This window comes from Pleurodeles waltl, chromosome 3_1 (assembly GCF_031143425.1).
Source record: "Pleurodeles waltl isolate 20211129_DDA chromosome 3_1, aPleWal1.hap1.20221129, whole genome shotgun sequence".
Lineage (NCBI taxonomy): Eukaryota > Metazoa > Chordata > Amphibia > Caudata > Salamandridae > Pleurodeles > Pleurodeles waltl.
The window spans coordinates 1444403454-1444423270 of NC_090440.1; the positions used below are offsets into that span (position 1 = coordinate 1444403454).

Here is a 19817-nt window from a genome sequence, read left to right on the forward strand (position 1 = left end):
CTGAGATTTAACAGAAGCATGCTGAAGTTAACTTTGTTCAATATGAAGATGACAGATGAGATATTTAGTTAAGGCCAGCAAGATTGCATTGTGTAATCCAAAACTGATCATGTCATGAGTGATGTAATATGTGAGGTCATGAGCAGTGTAATACTGGAGCACAAGTTATAGCTAGCTCAGGTAACTATAACTGCTGAATTTCTACGGTTTTGTATGAGTAAATTCAGAACCAAACTATAACGTCCCTGTAACCTTTGTTTTTTTCAGTGAATTTCTAAGGTTTTTTTAAATTCTATTTCCTAACTATAACGTCCCTGTAACCTTTGTTTTTTTCAGTGAATTTCTAAGTTTTAAAAAAAAAATTCTACTACCTAACTATAACATCCCTGTAACCTTTGTTTTTTTCAGTGAATATTTATATAGTTATTTTTTTTTTCAAATGCCGTTCAGCTACAAATGGCTCAGAGGATCTCATAGAAGAAAAAAAATAAAATTTTGGATGCAAGGATAGGTGTGAGAGTGTCTCTCTGAGTGTGAGAGTGAGTGCGACTGCCACTAGGTAATTATGTATATATATATATATATATATATATATATATATATAAAACCTATTGCCACTTAAAGAACTAAAGGTTATAGGTACGTTATAGTTAGGATCTGAATTTACTCGGACAAAACCATAGAAATTCAGCAGTTATAGTTAGCTCAAGTAACTATAACTTGTGTCCTAAGGTAACTATAACTTGCGCTCCAGCCATTTTCTTCTAAATAATTTTACTGCAAATGTAACATTGAAATTATCAATGATGTTATCAAAGATGTCATGAGTGATGTAATATGTGGGGTAATTAGCATGGCTTTGTGTTATTAAGTAAATTCAGATCCTAACAATTTTAATTACTATATGTTAATCCAACCAACACTAGCACAGCCTTTGGCCATGTGCGGTGTGTGTTGGCCACAAGCCCTGGCCAACCGCCTATAATCACCCAAACCTCCATGCATAAGTCTCTGAGTGTGTGCATGAGTACCTCAGTAGGTTTGTCAGTGGGTGCATGGGTCTCAGTTCTCTGAGTGAGTTTGTCAGTGGATACATGAGTCTCTGAGTGGATGTGTGAGTGGATGCATGACTCTTTGAGTAGGTCTCTGAGTGGTTGCATGACTGTCTGAGTGGGTCTGTGAGTAGGTACGTGATTGTCCGAGTGGGTCTGTGAATGGGTGCATGAGTGTCTATGTGGGTCTGTGAGTGAGTGCGTGAGTCTCTGAGTGGGTCTGTGAGTGGGTGCATGAGAGTCTAAGTGGGTCTCTGAGTGCATGAGTGAATGTCTGAGGTGGTATGTGAGTGTGTGCCTGAGTGCATCTGTGAGTGGGTGTGTGAGTACCTGTGTGGGTGTGACAGTAGCTGTGTGAGTGATTTTGTCACAAAGGAACCTCACCTGCCTTTTTATGAAAAAATAGTCCACAGTTTTGCCAAAATATCTACCCAAGTGGACTTGTTTCTACCTCCTTGGATAAATGTCCAGTACATATTCTACATCTACAGCTGCGTAATGGAGCACAAGGAAATGTCACCAGTGACCTTGTATGCATTTTGGCAATATGATTGTTCCTGGTGCATCTTTATTGAGAATTGTGTGATAACATGAGTCCTCATATAGAGAGGCCAAGAAGACTATAAAGATTTAAATCTCTACCAAACTAGGGTCCTTCCTGTTAACTCTATGACCTAAGTGCTTCTTTGTTTTGTGGAGATTTCCTCATATTCTTCAGACTTAAGAACGTGCCACCAAAGTCAGTGGGAAACACACTGGGGGGGCATCATCCTGGCAAAAGATGGGAATCAATCAATCAATCAATCAAATAATTTCTTAAGCGCACTACTCACCCGGTAGGTTCTCAAGGCGCTGGGGGGGGGGGTTACTGCTCAAAAAGCCATGTTTTTAGGTGCTTTGTGAAAGTTAGGAGGTCCTGGGTCTTGCGTAGGTTGGTGGGGAGGGAGTTCCAGGTCTTGGGGGTGAGGTGGGAGAAAGATCTGCTGCCGGAGATGGTGTGTTTGATGCGGGGGACTGTAGCAAGGGCGAGGCCTAAGGACTGGAGCTGTCGAGTTGGTATGTGGAAGTTGACTCGTTCGTTGAGGTAGGCAGGTCCAATGTCGTGGAGGGCTTTACGAGAGTGGACCAGGATTTTGAAAATGATCCTTTTGTTGATGGGCAGCCAGTGTAGGGATCTGAGGTGGGTGGAGATGTGTTTGTGGCGAGGAAGGTTGAGGATGAGACGTGCGGCTGCGTTCTGAATTCGCTGGAGTTTTCTTTGAAGCTTGGCTGTGGTCCCTGCATAGAGGGCGTTGCCGTAGCCCAGTCTACTGCTTATGAGGGTGTGGGTGACCGTTCTTCTTGTTTCTAAAGGGATCCATTTGAAAATCTTGCGTAGCATGCAAAGGGTGTTGAAGCAGGAGGATGATATGGCATTGATTTGCTGGGTCATGGGATGAGACGAGACCAGTATGATGCCAAGGTTGCGTGCGTGGGTGGTCAGTCTTGGGGGTGGTCCGAGGGTGGTGGGCCACCAAGAGTCATTCCATGCTGCCTTGTTGGGGCCGAAGATGATGATCTCTGTTTTGTCTGAGTTCAATTTGAGGTGGCTTGCTGACATCCAGCTGGCGATGTCGAGGAGTCCGGCATGCAGATTAATCTTGGTGGTGGCTGGGTTCCTAGTGAGGGAGATGATGAGCTGGGTGTCATCAGCGCATGAAATGATGGTGATGCCGTGTGGGCGGAGGATGTTGGCGAGTGGAGCCATGTAGATGTTGAAGAGGGCGGGGCTGAGGGAGGATCATGGGGGGACCCGGCTGTAGACCGGAAAGGAGGGAGGCAAACTCTTCGGGTTCTTTTAGAGAGGAAGGAGGTGAGCCAGTCCAGGGCTTTGTGGCAAATTCCGGCGTCGAAAAGGCGTGTGCGGAGGGTTTGGTGGCATACAGTGTCAAAAGCTGCAGAGAGGTCTAGGAGGATGAGGGCGACGGTCTCGCCCTTGTCCAATCTGGTCCTGATGTTGTCTGTGCAGGCGATGAGGGCGGTCTAAGTGCTGTGGTTCTTGCGGAATCCAGACTGGGAGACGTCAAGTATGTTGTTGTATTCTAGGAAATGAGACAGTTTTACGGTTACTATCTTCTCCATGACCTTTGCGGGAAAGGGAAGAAGAGAGATGGGTTGGTAGTTTGTGAGTTCTTCAGGGTCTGCTTTGGGTTTTTTGAGAAGAGCGTTGACTTCAGCGTGCTTCCAAATATCTGGGAAGGTTGTGGTGTTGAAGGAACTGTTGATGACGGCCCGGAGCTGGGGAGCCATGATTTGGCTGGCCTTGTTGAAGGTGTGGTGGGGGCAATGGTCTGTTGGGGAGCCTGAGTGGATGGAGCTCATGGTTTTGCCGATTTCTTCATTGTTGGTTGGGGTCCATCGTGTTCAGTAGGTTGGTGCGGCAGGGTGTTGTGGTGTTGGTTGTATCGGTGGTGGTGATGGTGGGTTCTGATGATGTGAAGCTCTCGTGCATGTCTGCAATTTTGCGGTGGAATAGTTGGAGAGGGAGTTGCAGAGGTCTTGGGAGTGTGGGGGGTCGATGGTGCAGGTTTTGGGTTTGGTGAGTTCTGCGTGGCCACCCTGATCCATATTTAACTTAGCCCTAGGATGATGGTGGTCCTTGGGGGTCCACACGTCCCCCCATTACTGGGGAAGGGGTGGTCCCCTGGACTTTTAGAACCTCAGGTGTGGGGCCCCTTGCGCTCCCTTCTTTTTTATAAATAAAGCCCCGGGGAGGTGATCATCCCCGGGCTCCAATAGCCTCAGGAGGGGGCCCTGTGCACCCCTTCTTTTTCTAAACAATGGCCCGGGACCTGGCACACCCAGAGGTTACAGTTAAAACTAGAGCACCCGCTCACCCCCTGCATCTAAATTTAGCTACCCCTAGGGAGGTGGTGGTCCCCAGGGCATATTTAAGCCCTGGGGGGTGGGGAGTTGAGGGGTTGCTGGAGTCTCAGGAGGGGGTTCCTGTGCGCCCTCTTCCTTTATTTTGATATATATGGGCATGACCCTGGGACCTGGTGAAACGATGAGCCACACAAGTCAGCCGTATCACAAACAGATACTTTTAATCCACCAGATAATGCGTTTCTCCCAGCACAGTCTTGATTATATATATATGTGTGTCAATTTTTTTTTTTTTTTAAGTACTCCCTTCATCCTCATGGCCCATCCCTCCTCTCTGAATCATTCCAAACATTTCTGACTACTATGAGCTCCCAAACATCCTTCTCATTCGTCCCCCTCCAATTTACCATACTAACAAGCGCACACGACCAGTACTTTTCCTTTTCTAATCTATGGCTATCATTCTTCCCCTACTCAAAATTCTACTAAACACACAAGAACTCAAGGGCACAAACTTATCACAACTAGCCCACAAAGGAAAAAAAGAAAGCACTTAGTACAACAGTTGACTTAGGGCTTGATTTAGTTTGGCGGAGGGGGTTACTCTGTCACAACCATGACAGATATATCGTCTGCTGTATTACGATCCCATAATATCCTATGGAGATCGTAATATGGTGGACGGGACATCTGTCACGTTTGTGGTGGAGTAATCCCTCCGCCAAACTCCAAATCAGGCCCTTAGTCAAGGTGTGTTGAATTCTGGTGCTGATATTGCCACCAAAGCCGCCCATGCTAAAATGGGGCACCATGCATTTTCCAACCTTTTTCCCCACACAAATGTTATGTGTTATGAAATGTTTATGTAATGTTTACGTAGTACTATACGCCATGCAAGTAGTATCGGTGCTTAGGTGAACAAAATATAAAACACTTGTAAGAAATGGAAAAATGAGAGAAACGAGTTGGTAACTACACGTATTACAATACAGAATGCTTAACCGTAAATAGAGTGGGTTTATCAATCATATATGCTACCAACATGTAGATTTACACTTGCTATGAGAGTCAACAAACCGTAAGCAGATTCACAGCCTTTTTATGACTTTCCGCAGGTGTTTTCAAAGAATTAAGTGATGCTCTGGAGCAGAAGGACTCACTCCTGTGGGAGCTCCAGTATCGTTTTATTACAATCGAGCAACTTTTGAAAAATCGGGAGAAGCTGAAAATGATGCAGCCTGGAACCCCTTGCCCTAGAGCAGAAAGCGAAAAGGGCGGGGACTTGGGCATGTAACCACACAAAAGGTCACTCACATGTGACTTTCGGTTGGATTGGCCTTTTGCCTACTTCTAATTAAATAAGCTTTCACCGATCAAGAATATATCTGCATATGTGTGCTTAGAAAAGATGTCATATATTGGACAGGATGAAAGTTAGGGGCATGAGAGAATGGCATGAGAAACATTTAAAAAATGAATCTCGTTCACAGGTAATAAAATCTTTATTGTCATGCAATTAAGCGCTGTTTAAAGCATGTTTCAAATATATTTATTATTGACTTTCGTTGGGTGTCTGTTTGATATCTTCTCTTTGGGGCAAACAGCAGTATAAAAGAGTTAGAATGCATTGACCTAATGAACAAAACAAAATAAAGCGAGTCTCATGGAAAATATCAGCTTTTTTCATGTTTTCTAACCTGGCCTTCTGGCGGGCTCATTTTATGTTTTGTACACTTCAAGTCAATATGTACTGATGGTTACTTCGAATCATTTAAATGCGAGAAAAGAAGCACAACTTCTTAAACAGCCATGTCCTTACATATCACAGAAACAACTAACGGGTGAATTCGCCATGATAAAAATGATTCCAACATGAATATATACAATCAATATAGCACGAATAACATATTTTGCCTAGTATTTGTTAAATATTCAGTGAATTAAAACACGTTCACTGTATGATAAATCACGCTGAAAGTTTAAGTTTAAGAGATTCAAGATCCAGATACATTTTAGGCATAGGCAAAGTAGGTTCTGGACCAGGACCTCTGCCTTTCAGGATAGAACCTGATAGAGCTAGTTCTGTTCTGCAGAGAGACTGGTCCTGATGACCTTGAATAATTCTTAAAAATATTGTTTTCTTTCAATGCCATTTCCTTTAATTTATTTATTAATGTGGGTGATGTGTGACGGTCTATTGCAGACATTTTGCAGAGAAATTATGTGTTTATGTTTCATGCAACATCCATTAAAAAGTTTATTTTAGATCAAAATAAGAACTCACATATGGGAAATGGTAGGGTGTCAGACAGATTATTTTCATTACTATTAGTGAGCTGGTGCTCTGTTTCAATACTGAAAACAGGTAATTATCCCTGGATATTAGAATTTTAACAAGTGTGCCCGTGGACTGTCAGTGACCTAGCCAAAAAGAATATGAAAAGGTGAAATTGGATCATAAACACAAACCTTTTGGAACAGGGCCTCCCAAAACATGGTTCACCCAGGGCCCCCAAAATTCTTAAGATGTCCCTGCAAAGACCATTATCATTGGCTTTCTTAAGACAACAAATCCATGCAGAACAATATTGTACAGATGAAATATCTTTCAGTGGCAGTGCCAGTTATTCGCGGCCATACAGTAACCAGATAACCAGGGGTGGCTCCTTGGCTATGGCGAAGGAGCGTTGTCCCACTGGCTGAGCCAGAAGCAGGAAATTCAATGATAGTTTGCTATCGTTTTATTTTTCTGCTTCTGGCACAGACAGCAGGGAGGGGCGGGGCTAGGCCACAGGAGATGGAGGTGGGGTGGGGGGGTGAAGAGTGGAGAGTGCACCTAAAGGTGCTTGTGTGTTTGGCCAGCTGTCTGAGGCCGGCCAAACACACATGCAAACTTAGTTTTCTCCATCCCAGATGTGTTTAACAGCCAGGCTGGAGAAACTGCACAGTCCCCAGGGCTGTGTCTATGTGGCAGTCCGAGCTACTCAGACCAATCCTGGCACTGCTATCATGCTAGGTTTAACATAAAAGCACTGCTTTCATGCTAAGTTTAGCATGAAAGCAGTGCCAGGATTGCTGGGGAGCCTGTGCTGGTGTCACCACAAGAGGAATGATGAGCGAGGTGGCATGGACGAAAGCAAGGTAATTGCATTTTATTCATTTTTTTATTTTCACCTCAACTCCGTCCCTGCCCCCACCCCCCCCTCCATGTGTTAAGCGATGGCCGCTGCTGCAGATAACATGTTCAAAATAGTTATCTAATCTTGAAATTAGCTTGATATTTACATATGTAGATTCCTAGATCTAAAACACTTGGTTTCAAAAGCATAAATAGCTCACTTGATAATTTAGAACACCGATATAAAGCATGCAAGTGTTTATGGCTGTCACATATGCAACACTTCCCTGACCAAACTTTACAACTGAGCCAACCATGTCTAAACTCTTATGTTAGGAGAAACATCTAATCTGGTTCAACTTGTGTTGCAGATTCATATTCGTGGGAAATGTTAGGTAACCAAAGGCTTAAGTCTGTCACACCTTTCAACTACATAATGGTAGCATGTGGATATCAGAAACTGAGTAACCTGCAGATTATTGGAAGACAAACAGAGATTCTACTTCACCATTTGCTTAAATGATTGGGAATTAATCCACATTTTGGACAAATTTAACATATTCAGTGATTCGAAAAAGTATTTGGAACAGGGATTGGAGACCTTTTGAATACACAAATAATTAATGCAGCACCAGTTCATTCATTTAATCAAGTTACTGGAGCCATTAAGTTTATAGAACAAAATGTATCAGCATTTTCCATAGCAGCTACAGATTGCCCTCTTAATCCTCACTCCTGCCTAATCTGACATTTCGTGGAAAGTGGAAGTAAATATTCAGACTAAAGGTTGAGCAATGAGCTAGGTCTAACACTTTACAGATCTACAGTGGAGCATCTTGTGGACATATAGGAGGGCAGGAACAAATGTATCCTGTGTTATTTTATGTATACTTGGAGATGAATCACTTACTAACAGTGAAAATTCAGCATAGTCCAAATGATAATTCATGTCCTTCCTCTGTATTATACCCAGATGCCAAGACAATTAAAATTTCATACGCAATCTACTGTGCTGTTATTATGCTGCTTAACATTCACTTCCAGTTTATTATTTGTGTTAAATCTAGAAAAAGCTTCTAAAGAGCTTTGAAACCCAAAACGGGTATGGTAAAAAAAAACAGTGTCACTTGCCTACTTGAGAAATGGAATCAATCTATTGATCAGCTAAGATAGATGTGTGGCTGAGGAACTTTAATAAGAATGAAGGTCAGGAGGATAGAGTCTAAATAACGGTGTGCCAGTACATATCCCTGCGTCAATTCTTTGTCCATATAAATCTTTTAAGAAGTCGTATCATTGCTCAATTTGCCCAGAATCCAAGTATTTCTTAAAAAAGGATCCCTGTATAAAACCCTGTCTCGAATTTCTTTATAAAAGATGACTTGTGACGCACCCAACCGCCTATTATAAAGATATGACGTTATTGTTAAACTGTAATAACTTATTACAGGTGAGTTCTGACATCACAATGCCTGCTGTCAGAGCATCAGCTGAGGGAGAAGATAGGTCAGGTCAAGAAGCATAATTAAAACAGCTCTCTAAAGTCGGAAAATGAAACTTTTCTTTTTTCTCCTGGGTTTTTCTTGCTGTAGCAGCAGAAAATATATATTTATTTTCTTGTGCTTCTTATGTAATTCTAGAAAAGTTAGAACCTTTCTGCATGTTTCTATTGCACCTGTACCAAACTGATGCTAATATGGTTTTGCAATATATCTCTAACAGCTTTTTTGATAGTTTAGCATTGCACTACCCCCTATGGACATCCCAAGCATATTGTAAGTCATCTCCGAGTGCAGCCATGTTCTCTTTAAGGTTATGAAACTCCTCGATGACTTGTAATGTACTTATACTGTATAACAGGTGGTACATTTTCCCATAAATTCCCTAATTCTGAATATTGTTTTGCGGTTCAATTTCTCAATACTATCTAAATAATGCTTTTTTTTTTTACATTTATTGAATTTCGAGGCCACGTGTATTTACTCAGTGTACCTGTATATTCCAATGAAGTAATGTTTCAAAATAGTGCTTTTATACAACAACAAAGGCCTCATTTGAGTGTAGCCTGAGTTGCGCCCTGAGTTCTCAATGTTGGAAGCATAAGTGTCTCCAGGGGGTGGGAGAGAGGTGAGGTTCCCGGTATTATAACGTGTACGCCCCAGTAAACACTAAAAACTGAGGAATTACCAAGGAATCAATAATTGTGTCCCGATTCCCTTGGTTATTCCTCATTTCTCCGTGGTACTCCACCTGACATTTAAGGTACTAAAAACATTAAAGGGATGTCTGTAATGAGGCCACACATCTTGTACGGTCTCAAAAAGATTCAACAGCACGCAAAGATAAAGTGTAAGTAGTACCTCTTTTTAATCTCTTTGAGAGAAGCCATTAGAACAGCTACTTGTTCATCACAATATATTAATATATTAAAAGCAGCTTCTTTGCATCCTAAATAGCTTTGCTATCCCAAGGTAAAGTCAAGAAGTTGATACATACATTTAATTATTCAAAGGAAGAATGAGACCACATCAAGTCTGAGTTGAAAGAAAATTATGTTGATCATTTGTTAATCAAGGTAATGGGTTAATTTATAGGCAATCGAAGAGCAGCCAGCAACGATATGACCTAACCTGACTGCCTGCCTGATTAGCGAACAACAACCAGGAATAAACATCATGGTGGTCATTACAACCCTGGCGGACGGTGTTAAAGCGGCGGTAAAAAAATTGCAATTACGACCATGGCGGAAACCGCCAACAAAGACAGCCACTTTAACACTCAGACCGCCACGGGGGTACAAACAAATAGCGCGGCAGTCACCGCCAACAGACAGGCGGTAGACAATGTACCGCCCACACTATTATGACAGGCCAATCCGCCACCTTTTCAGGGGCGGATTCACCGCGGATAAAAACACGGCGGAAACAGGAATTTCGAAGGGAAAACGCTCACCTCTACACACTCCACGAGGAACAAGGACACCATGGAACCGGAACTCCAAATTCTCCCTGCGATAGTCTTCCTGCTCCTCTACCAGGAGCACGAACGCCGGCAGCGAAGACCACGGTGAGTACAGCACCTACGACACAGGGGAGGAGGGAGGGAAAAACAGGGACACACACACGCAACACCCCCACCCTCACCCACCACAACACAAACACTAATGCATATCAATACATCACAGTTACACCTCCCAAACCCCCCCAGAAGAATGCAAAGACCAAAGAAAATGAGTGTAACCATCGGAATATATTAAAAACAAGTAGGCAGAAATATATATATACACAATGTACAAAATAAATACCAGGCATAGTAGTCCAGATACTGCACAAAGAAAGTCCGTGGAACACTGGGACCACACGGTATGGGCGAGGCCCACACAAGATCTCCGACCACGACGGAGAGAACACTGCAGGGGCATCAGAGAGCAAGAAAACAGGCACCTCAGGGGGATGGAAAGGGGGGGGGGGCACCTCAGCCGCTTGAGTGCACGACGCCAAATCCACGAGGGGGCCACATGCCCACTGTTCAATCCTGGGGAGTGCAAAGCCACAGTCTCTCAAGTCTCTACAGTGGGTGGCTTGCCCACTGTTCAATCATGGGGAGTGCAAAGCCACAGTCTCTCAAGTCTCTACAGTTGGTGGCTTGCCCACTGCCATATCCTGGGGAGTGCAAAGCCACAGTCTCTCAAGTCTCTACAGTGGGTGGCTTGCCAACTGCCATATCCTGGGGAGTGCAAAGCCACAGTCTCTCAAGTCTCTACAGTGGGTGGCTTGCCCACTGTTCAATCCTGGGGAGTACAAAGCCACAGTCTCTCAAGTGGATGACAGTCTCCACTGGTTCTGGAGGGGGACAGGTGCCCAGAGTTCTTCATCCTGTTAAGGACAGAGGTAGTGGATGACAGTCTCCACGGGTTCTGGAGGGGGACTGGTGCCCAGAGTGCTTCATCCTGTGAAGGACAGAAGTAGTGGATGGATCTCTCCACTGGTTTTGGAGGGGGACTGGTGCCCAGAGTGCTTCATCCTGTTAAGGACAGAGGTGGTGGATGGATCTCTCCACTGGTTCTGGAGGGGGAGTGGTGCCCAGAGTGCTTCATCCTGTTAAGGACAAAGGTAGTGGATGGATCTCTCAACTGGTTCTGGAGGGGGACTGGTGCCCAGAGTAATTACTCACCCCGTGAAGGACCCAGTTGCGTCAGTGCCCCTGCCGCTCATGGGCTAGCGGTGCTTGAGATGGCGGTGCCCTGTGCAGCGGTGCTTGAGATTGCGGTGCCCTGTTCAGCGGTGCTTCAGATGGATGTCAACTTTGCAGGGTCTCAGCTGCTGGCGGTGCTTCATGGCCCAGCGGGGCTTGTGCTGGCGGTCCTTCATGGCCCAGCGGGGCTTGTGCTGGCGGTCCTTCATGGCCCAGGGGGGCTTGTGCTGGCGGTCCTTCAAGGCCCAGCGGGGCTTGTGCTGGCGGTCCTTCATGGCCCAGCGGGGCTTGTGCTGGTGGTCCTTCATGGCCCAGCAGGCCTTTTGCTGGCAGTCCTTCATGGCCCAGTGGGGCTTGTGCTGGCGGTCCTTCATTGCCCAGCGGGGCTGGTGCTGGCAGTGGCCTCCTGGGCAGCTGGGCTGGGGCTGGCAGTGGGCTCCTGGGCAGCTGGGCTGGGGCTGGCGGTGACATCCTGGGCAGCTGGGCTGGGGCTGGCGGTGGCCTCCTGGGCAGCTGGGCTGGGGCTGGCGGTGGCCTCCTGGGCAGCTGGGCTGGGGCTGGCAGTGGCCTCCTGGGCAGCTGGGCTGGGGCTGGCAGTGGCGTCCTGGGCAGCTGGGCTGGGGCTGGCGGTGGCCTCCTGGGCAGCTGGGCTGGGGCTGGCGATGGCCTCCTGGGCATCTGGGCTGGGGCTGGTGGTGGCCTCCTGGGCAGCGGGGATGATGGCGGTCTTCTCCGCCATGCTGCTCTTCCCAGACTTGCTGGGTTTCTTGTGGCCCTTCCCTACCTTGGAAGGTGTCACAGCTGACTCCACACTCCCAACGGGACCCCTGGGAGCGGCTTTGGTGGCTGGAGTCTTCCCCCTCTCCCGCCGGGCACTGGCCAACTTCTGATGCTTCACAGGTGGGGGACTGTCTGTGCTGTGGCTCTGTGCCACACTGGCTGTCCTGGTGGCCGGTGCACTCCACATACCGGTGACTACAGGCACCACTGGTCCCGGAGATGTTGTGGCTGAGGTGCTACTTCAGGACCTATGAGATGGACGGGGTGGGGGAGGTGTGGAAAAAAGGTCAAGGGTGGACAGGAAAGGTTTTTGGGACACACTGGGATGGGTAGCTGGAGGGGGTTTGGGAGTGGAGGAAGAGGTGGTGGTAGTAGGAGGTGTACGTTTGGTGACTTTGGGTGAAGGTGAATGCGCTGGAGGCTGTTGTGATGTGGATGGCAGTTGGGTGGGTGTGTGACTGCGTTTGTGTATCTTGGGAGGGGGCGTCACAGACACACTGGGAGAGGACACAGGGGACGTATGAATGGTAGGGGGGTGGTGAATGAACGTGAGCGGGGTGTGCTGGTGGGTGTGCTGGTGAGGGACGTAGTGACTGTGGAGGTAGTGCATTCAGGTGTGAGTATAGACCAGACTGGGAGGGAGGAGGGACACAGTGAAGGCAGTGGATGTTGGTGTGTCTGCATGTGTGTGTTGCTTGCGTGTGTGCCTGTGGGATGTGTGGTGCTTATGTTTGCCTGAGCTTCCCTTGTGTGTTGAGGTTTGTGCAGGCTGGTCTGATGGTGTGCTTGGGATAGGCAGAGGTACAGGGGATTGGGTCGGGGTGGAGGAAGTTGGAGCGGGGAGGCTAAAGACGGGGACAATGGCTGCCATCAGTGCTGAGGCCAGAGTCTGAAAAGCTCGCTGAAGGGCCGCCTGACCAGAATGATTGCTCTCCAGGAATGCATTTGTTTGTTGCAACTGCCTTTTTACACCCTGGATGGCAATCAAAATGGTAGACTGCCCAACAGTGAGGGACCTGAGGAGGTCAATGGCCTCCTCAATGAGGGCAGCCGGGGTGACTGGGGCAGGGCCTGAGGTGCCTGGGGTGAAGGTGATGCCCACCCTCCTGGGTGAGCGGGCACGGGGCAAAGGCTGAGGGGCTGCTGGGAGGGCGGTGCTGGTAGGGGGTGGCGGCTGTACCTGTAGATGCGGGGGGCACAGATGTTGCCACCACCACAAGGGAGCTCCCATCAGAGGATGAGTCCATGTCGCTGGTCTCAGCTCCTGTCCCCGCAGTGGAGCTCCACTCGCCCTCCATCCCACTGGTGACTTCAGACTCCGTAGTGTCGCCCTCCATGGCCATGTTGGATGCAGCTCCCTCGTGCTCCGGTGCCACTGCTCCTCCACCTGATGATGCTAATGCACACAAGAACAGGGAGACCACAAAAAGGGGGGGGGGAAACAGAAGAAAGACATGTTGAGTGCATGGATTACCGCTACCGTTGGCGGACACGACAGACACAGAAGGCCCCTGCACTACGCCGTGCTCTTGGTCCCCACTGTTCAATTCCTGGGAAATGGCCTACAAGGCTATGGACGACATCTGCACACATAGATGACAGAGGGGCATGAATAGCTGTACTTGGCACTCTACAGAGGTGGGGTGGGGTGCCACATGGCCTGCCTTATGGAGGGGCCTTGCCTACGGAACTCGCCCTGGCCTAGGGAAACCCACAGCCCTCCTCCCCCACCCAGAAGACACCTCCACTGTGCGCAAGTCAGCAGAATGAGAGTGTACTCACCCCCTTGTGTCTGCTGTGATGCCCTCAAGCGCCCATCCAACTCCTGGTAGGCCACCGCCAGGATCCTGAACATCAGGGGGGTCATGATTCGGCGGGCACCCCTCTCACGTTGGGAGGCCATCCCCAGCTGAGCCTCCGCCGTCTTCTTGCTCCAGCGGCGAATGTCCTCCCATCTTTTTCCAGCAGTGGGTGCTCTGTCTGTGGTAGACCCCCAGGGTCCGGACGTCCATGGCGATGGCACGCCAAATATCTTTCTTCTGGTGGGTGCTGACCTACATGAAATGTACAGGGGAAAAAGAGAAGTCATTACCAACTGCACCGTCAAAGTGATTGGCCCACATCCCTACCCTTGCCATGTGGCACATGCATTCACCGTCTTTCATGCACGCAGCACTCTGCCCCCTTCCTTCTTACATCCAGTCCTCTCCACACAGGCATAGCCCATACAACATGCTCCCTGTGTACTTACCTGTTTGTCTGGAGGACCGTAGAGTAGCTTGTACTGGGGGAGGACCCCGTCCACGAGTTTCTCCAACTCCTCCGATGTGAAGGCAGGGGCCCTTTCCCCAGACGCACGTGCCATTGTCTCTTCCAGACCGAGGTCACAGCAGCACTTGCAGTGCAGGTCCTCTCCTGTCGAAGATCAGGTATCGCGTGATTGAACAGATAGAAAATGGCGGTCATGTCCGCGGCGGTGCGTACCGTCACCGCCGGCGTACATCGTCATTGGCTCCTGGGACCCATAGGGTCCAATGTTAACCAATGCAGCATTGCGCCGCTGTCTTCGACCACCTACCACGACGGTGTACAACGCCAGCGCAGTTACCTCACATCCCATTGTCCCACTTTAGAGGTCAGGCAGCCGCCATTTCAGGGGCCCAGATGGCTTCATTTTCAACTGCAACACACAGACCTAGGCCTAGACTCAACACACATACAGGCCACCTTTTGTGTATGGATGGTGTTCTGTGTAAACTGTGGGTACGTACCTCTGAGTTGGTTGACCCAGTACCCAGTTGGAGCCAGACCTGATGTCAGCAATCCGCCATCCCACAGGAATACCCCCACAGGAATCCCCCCTCAAGTGCAGGTGCTGTCAGCGCTCCATTTCCTTGCAAGTAGCTCATTTCAAACAACTGTGGCCATGGCATCAGGGATGTCCCAGCCTATGTTTTCCAACGTATTGTCCAGACTGTTGTCTGCCCTTCTGAAACACATGCGGAGCTACATCGTTTTCCCTCAGGTGGAGGATTTGCCTACAGTGAAAGGTGATTTCTATGCCCTGGGACATATCCCCAACATCATAGGTGCCATTGATGGGACCCATGTGGCTTTGGTCCCCCCCACAGGAGTGAACAGGGGTACAGAAACCGGAAGAGTTATCATTTGATGAATGTACAGATGGTATGTTTGGCAGACCAGTACATCTCCCATGTAAATGCCATGTTCCCTGGCTCAGTGCATGACGCCTACATCCTGCGGAATAGCAGCATCCCTCATGTGATGGGTCAACTCCAGAGGCACCGTGTGTGGCTATTAGCTGAGCACCTGGAAGCAAGTGTTGGGAATGGTTGTCTGGGTCTGGGGTTATCCCTACAGGTTAGTGTGTGTCTAACAGTTGTCCCTCGCCATTTGCAGGTGACTCTGGTTACCCCAATCTGTCATGGCTACTGACCCCAGTGAGGAATCCCAGGACAAGGACATAGGAACTCTACAATGAGGCCCATGGGCGAACTAGGAGGGTGATCGAGCGGACCTTCGGCCTCCTGAAGGCCAGGTTCAGGTGCCTCCATATGACAGGTGGATCCCTATTTTACTCACCAAAGAAAGTGTGCCAGATCATCGTGGCCTGCTGTATGCTTCACAACTTGGTTTTGCGATGACAGGTGCCTTTTCTGCAGGAGGATGGTCCAGATGGCGGTGTTGTGGCAGCTGTGGAGCTTGTGGACAGTGATGAGGAGGAAGCAGAGGAAGAAGACATGCACAACAGGGACTCAGTGATCCTGCAATATTTCCTGTGAGACACAGGTAGGAATACAAACCTGCCTACTACATGTACTTTAACACTACTACCTCTCTCCTGTCTGTCTTTTTCACCCAGTGTATGGTAACTGAGTTGTCACTTTCCCTTACGATTTCACAGATGTGGGTCCCACTGTGTGACATCTGTTTGGATTCCTCATGGACTAGAGCTGTGTGACATAGGTATGTTGGCATTACTATTTTAAAAACATTGTAGCACTGTAATTGCTAATAGACTATTTCAAAATCACAGACAGACTCCAGTTCGTTTTGTGCTTTAGGTGTGTTTATTTTAATGCTCAATATTGGAGGGGGTAGTGAAATGGTGAGGGGTGATGGCGGAGGAGTGTCCATGGCAGAGTCCAGTTTATTAGTCTCACAGGTGCATTGCCCATATGGGCATAGGAAGTGGAGCTGGGGCAGTTAAATTATGGACAGGGTGACAAAGTGGGACAAAAGGATGACAATCAGAGTGGTCTAATTTCTTGGCGGGGTCTTGGCATCGTGCTCTGTCTTTGTCCTGGATCTCAGGGACCGTTTGCGGGGTGGTTCTCCCTCTGCAGGGGGTGGGGTGCTGCTGTGGTTGTCCTGTGGCGGGGCGTCCTGTCCAATAGTGCTAGCGGAGGTGGTGGGCAGTTCATCGTCCATGCTAGTGTCAGGGGCCCCTTGTAGTGCCACAGTGTCCCTCCTGGTGTTGAGTAGTTCCTTCAGCACCCCTACGATGGTGCCCAGGGTGGAGCTGATGGTTCTGAGTTCCTCCCTGAAGCCCATATACTGTTCCTCCTGCATGTGCTGGGTCTCCTGAAACTTGGCCGGTACCGTTGACATTGTCTCCTGGGAGTGGTGGTAGGCTCCCATGATGGAGGAGAGGGCCTCGTGGAGAGTGGTTTCCCTTGGCCTGTCCGCCCCCTGTCGCACAGCAGCCCTCCCAAATCCCCTGTGTTCCTGGGCCTCCATCCCCCGGACCGTGTGCCCACTACCACTGCCCCCAGGTCCCTGTTGTTGGGGTGGTGGGTTATCCTGGGTTCCCTGTAGTGGTGGATACACTGCTGATTGACGTGTCCTGGGGACGGAGGTATGGGTCCACTGGGTGGGTGCTGTGCTGGTGTTTCCAGAGGGGGGAAGGTCTGTGGTGGCCTGTGCTTGTATGAGGGGAACCGACTGTCCAGAGGTCCCCAATGGTCTGGGCTGGTCATCTAGATCCAGTTGGACAGAGTTGCTGTCATCACTGTGGGCCTCTTCTGTTGGTGGTGTGGACATGTGTAGACCCTCCTGTCCGGTGACGTTGGGTAGGGGTCCTGCCGGGGTATAAAAGGATGTTTATTAAATCTGTGTGTGTAATGGTGTGCAATGGGTGGGTGACCGTGTACCCCAGTGCTAGCATTCCTGTGTGGGAGCTTGTGTGATGATGGTTTAGGGGGGTGTATGGGTATGTGCAGTGGGCATGCTTTGGTGACGGGGGTCTATGCTTTGTTGTTGCATGCAGGGCTTGGGGTTGGGATGTGTGGTTTGGGATGTTGGGACATATGTGAGGAGTTGGGGTGCTGGGGGTGAGGGTGGGGGTATGTGATAGCATGCAGGTAGGGTGGGGGATGTAATAGTAAAGCTTTGACTTACCAGAGTTCATTCCTCCACCTACTCCTGCGAGGCCCTCAGGATGCAGAATCGCCAAGACCTGCTCCTCCCATGTTGTTAGTTGTGGGGGAGGAGGTGGGGGTCCGCCGCCAGTCCGCTGAACCGCCAGGTGGTGTCTTGAGACCACGGAACGCACCTTCCTCCATAGGTCGTTCCACCTCTTCCTGATGTCCTCCCGATTTCTTGGGTGCTGTCCCACTGTGTTGACCCTGTCAATTCTTCGCCATAGCTCCATCTTCCTTGCAATTGAGGTGTGCTGCACCTGTGATCCGAATTGCTGTGGCTCTACCCGGACGATTTCCTCCACCATGACCCTGAGCTCCTCCTCCGAGAACCTGGGGTGTCTTTGCCGTGCCATGGGGTGGTGTAGGTGATGTGTGGGGGGGAGTGTGTGGTGATAAGTGTGGTGATATGTAGTGGTGTGTTGTGTGAGGTGCGTGGAAGTTGTGTGGGTGATGTTGTTGTGTGCCTGTGGATGCTGTTGTTCTTGCTGGTGGTCTCTCTCTCTGGCCTTCTTTCAAACATTTTTGTCGTGGGGGTTTGTGGGTGATGTGGATGTGTGTTTTATATTGTATTGGGTGTGTGGGAGTGGTGTGTGTATGTTTATCAGGTGTGTGTATTTGGAATTGTCCAATGTGTTTTGTAAGAGTGTGTGTATTTTGACCGCCGCGTGGATTTGTGTGTCGTGATAGTGTAGGAGTATTTCTGTTGGCGTGACGGTGGAGGTTTTGTTTTCGCCAGTTTATCACTGACCTTTGGTGTGGCGGGCTTGTGTGGGTGTCTGACTTTTGGCGGATTCCGAAATGTGGTCATAATAGCTGTGGCGGGTTTTCTGCGGCCGCGGCGGTGTGTTGGCGGTCTTCTGCATGGCGGTAAGCGGCTTTTACCGCCAATGTTGTAATGACCGCCCATGTTGTGTTACACACATATACAATATTTTGACACTTACCCAAACGCAATCTGCCCCCTTGTGGGCCACCAAGAAATGTATTTGGAGCGTTGAGCAGCCCCCCTGGCAATGGGTTGATGCTTTCCCTTCCCCTCTGGCCAAAAAGTATTTCTGCCCTCCCACCCCCAGGGGGCAGATTGGAGATTGTTACCTCCAGTGTGACCCAAGAAGGAGAGTGGGGGGGGCGGAAAGCCAACTTTGGACCATGGATTCTTGTTTTGGAGCCACTGTGGGTGGGGGCGGCCCTCCTAGGCATTAGATCTAGCACTCACTGAGCAGTATTTCTGCCCCCTAGTGGGGACAGACAGGAGCTGCTTTACTCCTATCTGTCCCCAGCGGAGGGTTGAAAGCCCACTAGACACAACAGGTCTTTTTTTATTGCTTCAAGGTGTGGGGGTGGCCAGCCCGCCCCTTTACACATTGGGCCTAGCCTTCATCCCCAATATGACCCCAACAGTCTTTCTGCACCCCCGGGGACAAAAGCATCCCCATCTTTAAGGCAAGTAGGGTCATTTTGATTTTGGGTGTTTTTTTCATATGGGTAGCAGAGTTGGGCGAAGTCCTACTTCTAAGCTGAAAAGCTGCACTTTTTAAGTTTGTGTCAGCTGCCACATGGGGAAACATACCAAAGCCAGACATTTTTGAAAACTAAACACCTGGGGCAGTCCAAGATGGTGTGCCTAGTGTGGATCCTATCACATTTTCTTACACATTGCCCTGCAGAGCTCAAATGTTGACTAAAATTGCACATTTTCCTTCCATTCCTGTGATGTAAATCTACAGAATCCTCAGGGAGCCACAAATTTCTACTATCCTGCCTTCCCTCACTTTCCTTGATAAAAATGTTACCCCACTTGTGTGGCTGGGCGTAGCGTCCATGTTGCAAAAGCCCCCAAAATGCAATGTGGAGAAATCACCAATAGACGTAGCTGCAGTGCTTGGACCCATGCTCAGCAAGACTTCCATTGACCTTGGTTTGATGTGTGCCTGCCACAGGCACTAGGCCCAGCCACACAGGTGAAGTAGCATTTGTATCCAGACAAGCAGGAGAACGCAGGGGGGTAGGAAGTTTGTGGATTCCTGCTGATTCTGGAAGCTTACATCACAGAAATGCAAGGAAAATGTGCAATTTCAGGCAAAGTTTGGGGTTTATAGGGCATGTGGGTAAAAAACATTGTGGAATCCACCACGGGTATACCACCCTGGACTCCCCTTGGTGTCTAGTTTTGGTAGGTTTTTATGGGTGACCGTCATTCCATGGTCAGAAAAACACTGCTACCCTCTTTGCCAAAACAGATCATTTTTGTAAGAGGAAATGTTGATTTCTCCACCTTGTATTTTGAGTCCTTTCCTGTTGTGTGCACTAGGCCTACGTACTCAAGTGAGGGGGCATTTTTATCAAGAGACTTGGGGGAATGGT

The 19817-nt window shown here is 48.7% G+C and overlaps 1 protein-coding gene across 1 annotated transcript in view; it reads left to right on the plus strand.

Moving 5' to 3' along the window:
• The window catches only part of LOC138283368 (protein EURL homolog), a 40535-nt gene extending 34947 nt beyond the window's left edge, over window positions 1–5588 (plus strand). Inside the window, exon 4 of the mRNA XM_069221351.1 lies at window positions 5033–5588. Within this exon, the coding sequence (XP_069077452.1) occupies window positions 5033–5211 (179 nt within the window). The 3' untranslated portion in view covers window positions 5212–5588. The remainder of the gene's footprint in view (window positions 1–5032) is intronic.
• The last annotated feature ends 14229 nt before the right edge of the window (window positions 5589–19817 follow it).